General features: G+C 45.9%; 1 protein-coding gene across 1 annotated transcript; it reads right to left on the bottom strand.

The window, feature by feature from the left end:
- Positions 1 to 248: 248 nt before the first annotated feature.
- Positions 249 to 4459, bottom strand: LOC108802736 (E3 ubiquitin-protein ligase DTX3L-like). Its single transcript, XM_018574591.1, has 3 exons — positions 4387 to 4459; positions 4012 to 4232; positions 249 to 1109 (listed from the first exon to the last, which is right to left on the bottom strand). Exons 1-3 carry the CDS (start codon positions 4457 to 4459, stop codon positions 249 to 251), a joined length of 1155 nt encoding a protein of 384 aa, XP_018430093.1.
- Between the last annotated feature and the right edge of the window lie 2500 nt (positions 4460 to 6959).

Here is a 6959-nt window from a genome sequence, read left to right as displayed (position 1 = left end):
AACATCACAAAGGAGCCAACAAGCCATCTATGTTACAATGTGACAATCAGGGGTCTATTACCCACCTAATCCCTCGTTTGCCCTCAGCCCTTTGCTGTGAGCCAGGAACCTCTGCAGAGGTATTTCCAGGCTCATTTATTACAGGAGAGATTGGTGAAAGGTAGTTCATTGATGTTCTGCTGATCTCCATCCGGATCCAAGTGCAGTGTGGAGAAAGCTGAAGTTTCTGTGAAGAAATAATGATTAGATTAGTAACCCTCTCTGCCTGAATTCTGGCTGCCACTGAGTTCCCCCGCAGCAAAAGCGACATGGACCGGATGACCGATGAGGAGCACAGAGCCGCTGGAATATTCCATCACAATGTCTACTCCTCGCATCATCAGCTCTTCCTGCAGCACGCTGACTCTTTCCTCCTGGAATTCCGGCTTCACGCTGATCAGTTTTTTTTCGATATTAAAGAAAGTTTTCTGCAGAAGAGTGGTGAAGCTGTAAGAAGCGTGGGGTGAAAGGTCGGGGGTCGCATCTATGGCTCTGAAGGTGACAAGTACGCCGCCATTTTTCTTAACTTCATCCATCTTCACATTGTACTTCCGCTCGATGTCAGAAATCTCTCTGCTCTTTAGTTTCTTCAGGATGTCCATGTGTCTGACATCTACCGGGATCTCCGTCCTGATATCACCGGAGGAGATGGTGGGAGCCCTGCGAGGGCGAGCAGGTTTATAGTCATCCTTCTTTAGGAATTGTATGGCCTGGGACAACTCATCTCTGGGACCTCGAAGAATGATGTCCGTGTTCCCTTCCTGTAACACCAGGATCTTCCTCCAGCGGTCCTTCACTCGTTGTTTGATGTCAGAGAATGTCAGGGGGACACCTGAGGGATCTACTCTTTCCTGACTCCAGTCACCCATCACCTTCTGCAACTTGTCTGTATAGATCTCCCTGGCTTTCTCGGGTGAGGAGTCTGGTCCCAGAGGGATGAATGAGACAACTGTGTTTCCTCCTGGTGAGGAGCGATGATCAATCTTCACGCCATGTCTTCTCTCTATGACGTCCACTTCTGTTCTGTAGATCTCCATAATGTATTCATATAAGGCTGATGGAAAGCACACCTGTACAATACAGAAGTTAGAAATGAGAAGAAAGTAAATGTAATCTCACCAACCATTCACACACACAGAAGAGACCCGACTCACCTCCACCCCGGTGTCCCTCACAGGAGCACAGCAGGTCCAGATATTGGAGGATTTACTGAGAGATCAGAAGTTTTCCATAGAACGAGAGAAGCACTTTTGTGTCAAACGCTTCCCAGTGCACTATGGAAAGCAGCTGATTGTGTCGTTGTGGTCATTCATGTGCAAGTTCTGATTTACTAAAGCAAAGAAGTGCAGCAAAGTAACGTTCATAGATGAGAAATCCGATATTATTTATACAGAAGTCTCTCTGCAAAAAGATACACTTACTCCTCCACTGAACACCACCAACCAATGAGTGCGCGCTGTGTGATGATGTTCTGTGTCCATGGTGGTCTGGGCTTGCAGGATGTGAGTTGAGTGATGTTGTCCATCATTCACGCCGGAAGACCGGTGAGATCTGGTAGCTGAGCGGACCTACTGCAGAGACACCTCCTGACTGAAGGTTACTATTGCAGCAAAATCTGCTTTTCTTACTTTTGCTGGGCTGTTTATTTTTAAATTGTTTTAACCCTAAATTCTGCTTTAGTGCTAAATACACAGATGAAGTAAATATATTACTGTTGGAAGCTAAAATAATTGACATCTATGATACATCTTTGATGGAAAGGTTCCTTAATATCCAGAGCTGCCCGTGCTGTTTGATATGCAAATGAAGACCATCAAAGGGTTCCTGGGGCTGGACACTGATCAAAGGAGATCTGCTGGACTGTCATGTCCTGGGGCAAGCCTGACCCCCTGCTGGTATTTACTGCCCTCACCTGTGTCAGCAAGGCATATATGCTGGGATGGGGGCAGGGGCATATGATGGAACCTTCTTCCTGTGTGACACTAACCTAGCTGACCAGCAAGACCTTTGGACAAGACAAGTCTTTCTGAACTCTGCAATCAAGAATGTGATTCGCTGAGACCTGCTAGAGAGGCGTGTCCGAAGAACAGAGAAAAACCCATGGCTTGTGTGAATGAGAGAGAGAGAATGGTGTAGCTAGCTGTAGGATCCTTACCCTCAATTCCTATCCCCAATTCCCCTTTCAAATTCCCTTAATTGTAATTAGAATGTATGTATATCCCTATTTGTAAATAAACCCCCCGACACTTATTTAAGATTCAGTTGTTCATCAGTAATTTAAGGGCACCCCCAAATCAGAGCACATTCTACAATTACAGGTGCATGGAAATGAAAAGTTTAAATAAACTGAAAATAAAAAAAATTCTAACCTTTTTAAATTTTTAGAAATATTTTATTTATATTTTTTTATAAACTTTTTAATTTTCTTATATTTTATTTGTTTATATTTATTAAATATTGTAACTTTTAACTTTACTGTCGGGGGCTTCGGGGAAATATTGGGGGTCTAAACAGATCATGCCTTTTAAAATAGAAAAAGAGCTTGAGTCCTCAGAGACACGGAGTCCTCAATTATCTTTTTCTGCAGCCCCAGCACTGAATGAACAGGAAGCCTCAATACCATACTGAGTGTTCCTGTTCATACATACATTATGGATGAGTTACTAAGTAGACAATCATGAATGAACAGGAAGTGATGTATTACACTTCCCATTCATTCATAACTGGGACAGAGTAACTCATAGTATATTCAGTTATTTACAAGCAGTCACCGATTACTGATCCCTGACTGCTTGTACCGCTGTCCATCCTGACTCGCTGTCACTGGAGTCTGAGCGAGCGGTGCGGGGAGGAGAGCTCAGCCTCCTGTGACATGCCGGGTTCACAGCGCTCTCCTCCCCCCACCGCTCTTTGGCACTGCTATTTGTCTTGCGATTTACACAGCACAGCTCTATCTGTTAGGGGAGGAGTCCTGGTTTATCTCTGCTGCTGTTCAGCCTGCCCCCCAGGCTAGGCCTGGGGGTGGGCATGGGCTGAAGTGAGGGAAAGGTTTCCCTGAGGCCTCCAACATGGAAGAGGTCTGTTTGCTGTTAGAGGAATAGAACCGGGACCAATGCTGACTCTTGAAGTATCCAGGAACTAAGAGCACTTCAGGAGTATGGTCGGTGTCTTTCCTGTGGTGAGGATCTGTATCCATCCGGCTTATCTGCTACATCAGTGGCTGCCCGCTGTCTCCCAAGTGGATCTACACTGATACGCCAACCAGGTCTGGTGAGTCTGGAGCTCTTGTTAGTTACCCCTGGACTGTGAGAGGCCAATGTGAGAAAAGGAATGGGCAGGAGGCAGGAAGGGATAGGCAATCTTTGGCACTATCATGAAAAGTGGATGCTTTGCCTGTCAGGAGGGTCCGGTATTTGGCTGTGAGGAGACTGCTGTAGGTTGGTCCCCTCGAGGTGCCCACACTTCATACCTGCCGTAGTTTGCCTCCTTTACCCCCAGAGATGGAATCTCTAAAGCAGAACTAAACTCACGGATCTGACTGTTTCCCAAAACATTTACATTCAAGGCTTGTCTCTGATGAGAACTGTCACAGCTGGCGGTGTGCTTATGTCAGCTCTCAACCTGAACTGTCAAGCTCTCAAATAGCTGGTGTCATAGCTGGTCACATGTGCAGCTCCATGCCAACTGCAGATCTAATAAGAGGCCAAGATGGCCACATCTTCAGATGTAAAGGGCATGATAAGGTGATGTGTGTCCCTCCTCTGAGTCATTGAGCAGTGTGTGCAATCTGATCTCTCCAGCTCTTCAGGTCTTTTTTTTACAGTAAAACTGTTTCCTCAGCCACAGAAATCTGATGCTTTACTTTGAAAGAAACCATCATTTCCTGTTCTGTAAATTCATTATTTGTAGTGAGCCTTTTGTGCTTTACCAAATCTCGACTTATCTTCTGAATATATGAATCCAGTGCCTCACCTGTCCGTGTTCTGGAAGAATCTTATCGTCTGTCACATTGCCGGCTGAATCGCTTTGGGTATTTCCCGCACTGGCAGCCAATTGCTGCAGCACCCTCATTCTCCCTCCATCACCGGAGCACTGCCGAATCCTGGCGAGATCTCCTCTGCTGATATCGTGGACTGTCACCGGCACAGTGAATTCTATAATATGGTTTCCTCTTCTAAGAACTCTTCTCTGATCTGTGTGAAGGAAAGAAAAACGATAAAAGTGTCCAAGTGACAGGAGGCGATCCATCCATTCTACAGCACTTTATATGTACCGACCCCTGCCGGCCGACAAGCTTCTATTGCTATCGTTATGTTAGGCCAGGTTCATACCTAGGCGATCCGTGACCGCGCGGTTTCGTGCACGATTGCTGCTTGGTCATGGAATCACACACCACCGTCGGTCGAGCTGGTGGTGCCATTTTTTCCTAATGGCACCCCAGTCACCCTAGGCAGATCGAACGGTTTCCCACCGCGATACCACCCGTGCAATCATGCACAATCGCGGATTAAAGAAACGTGTGGTGCGCGTCGCCAAAAGAGGTGCATGTAGCTGTTTTCAGCGATTGCCGCGCGGATGTTACTCCATTGAAATCAAAGGGGTCGTGCGGCAACCGCTGTTTGCGCCCGCACACGATCGCCAAAGTCTGCACCAGCCCTCAGATAAGCTGCAACATTGTGTTTAACTGTCTTCAGAAGCTTCAATAAAAGATATTACACAACAACATCATTGTTACATTGTATTTACTCAGCACTTTCATCTGCAAATGATTTGACATAAAATAACCTCTTAGGCCCCGTTCCCACAAACGCGTGATTTGCATATTGCGCGACATCGCGAGATTTGCCGCGCGATATCGCGTTCAAGCTTGAATCGCGGCTAAATCCGTTCCAAAAAGGGTCCTGCTGTAGCGACACACGACCCGCGACAGCAGGACCCTTTGCCCCATTGAAATGCATTGGAGCGCGATATCGCGCGGTAATTTGCCGCGATATTGCGGGAATTACCGCGCGATAAATCGCTCAATGTGAACGGGGCTTTAGAGTGTAAGCCCTCAGGGGCAGGGCCCTCCTCACCATCTTGTCTTGAATTGTATTGTGATTGTAATGTCTTCCCTATATTGTACAGCGCTGCGCAAACTGTTGGCGCCATATAAATCCCGTATAATAATAATTAACACTTAGGTGACCCTAATCAGCCCTAATGAACAATTTGCTTCCCTTTAGATATTATTTTTCTGGTTATATTTCGTAACCGTTAATATTCAACATTTTGTTTTTTATGTCGCATTTTAAAGATGTGCAACATTGTAACAAAACCCCCATTATTGTATTTGTGAATAACGTTTTCATGGTTTGTAGCAGAATCCTAATTTCAGTGTCATTACAAACGGGACAAATGACAGAACTTCATCTACACTAGTTAGGGTTACTTGTTTTAGGGTTAGTTGTTTTACATCCAATGCTGTATTTTAGTTTTGTTACCTTTTTTGTCTATAGTATAGAAAACAACATTATTTACGCTAAACCATATCAGCAAAGGAACGTTTTTGTTATGTCCTAATAAAAGGTTATATGTAATACTTTGTTTTTCTTTTCTAAGTGACAATGTTATCGCTGAATCGGCAGGCCCGGAGTAGAATGCAAACACTGCTGTGGCCTATGAAGGGTGCAGCCGGAACTGAAGAGGAATGGAGTCACAATTACAGTTCTCTCATTGCACACCAGGCCGGAATCCCACAACACTATACAGGTGGGTGCTGCAATGACATGCGGTTGGCGTGGCACAAATCCAAACAGTCACCGGCACGCCACGGTCCAGTGCATCAATACGTCCTTCTATTGACGTCGGATACGCATGGCATCACACGTAGAAGCAACGGCCCCTTCATCAGGCAAGAAAACATAACGACCCCCTAGTGACATCACTGTGTTTTCTTGCCTGATGAAGGGGCCGTTGCTTCCACGTGTGATGCCATGCGTATCCGACGTCAATAGAAGGACGTATTGATGCATTGGACCGTGGCGTGCAGGTGAGTATCTTCTCTACGTTTGAAGTGGATAGGAACGCTACGAAGGGGTCTTGGGAATACTTTGGTCTAATATCAAAGAAATCATCAGAAATCTGACTCAACGACTTTATTTATAAGGTGATTGAGGATCTCCGTGTATAGTGCTCGCAGAGGTTTGAATATTGGCGCGAGGAAGCTGTATATATATTTTTTTAATCATCAGAAATAACTGCGAGCCTCTTCCTATGAGACAATTCCACCAAGTATGTTTGAAGACCCCAAAATAGGGATGACCCCTGGGGCAGGTGAAGGGGTATCAATGTATAAGACATGCCACTGATACCAGATACCACCCAGGGGGAGGGGAGGTTACAGTTTCCAGGGGGTTAGAACTTATGGAAATGTTGTAGTAGTTATGGTTCCTCTTCTCTGTCTCGAGATCTATTTACTGACATACGGTAAGGAAAGATCTATAGATCCCTACAATATATTCCCTCCCTGGTGGCAGAATCATTCAAGAATGTTGTAAATGCTGCAAAGTCCAGTGCAGAGAGCAATGACTCCACAGCATGGCCACCAGAAGAAGAAGGGTGTCACCAATGGTCTGGGGATGAGCTTTGTGACCACCAATGGGCTGGGGATGAGCTTTGTGACCACCAATGGGCTGGGGATGAGCTTTGTGACCACCAATGGGCTGGGGATGAGCTTTGTTACCACCAATGGGCTGGGGATGAGCTTTGTGACCACCAATGGGCTGGGGATGAGCTTTGTGACCACCAATGGGCTGGGGATGAGCTTTGGGTTTGGACTGATCATACGTTTGACCTGCACAGCGGCATGCATTGCGTCAGTTGTAGGATTCGGTCTTCTGCAGACCAGGAGAAGTGCTCATATAATTCATTCCCCCAGT

This window comes from Nanorana parkeri, unplaced genomic scaffold, assembly GCF_000935625.1.
Source record: "Nanorana parkeri isolate BGI_ZX_2015 unplaced genomic scaffold, ASM93562v1 scaffold3074, whole genome shotgun sequence".
Classification (NCBI taxonomy): domain Eukaryota; kingdom Metazoa; phylum Chordata; class Amphibia; order Anura; family Dicroglossidae; genus Nanorana; species Nanorana parkeri.
The sequence above is the reverse complement of the archived record's forward strand: the minus strand, read 5'-3'. Positions and strand labels throughout refer to the sequence as shown.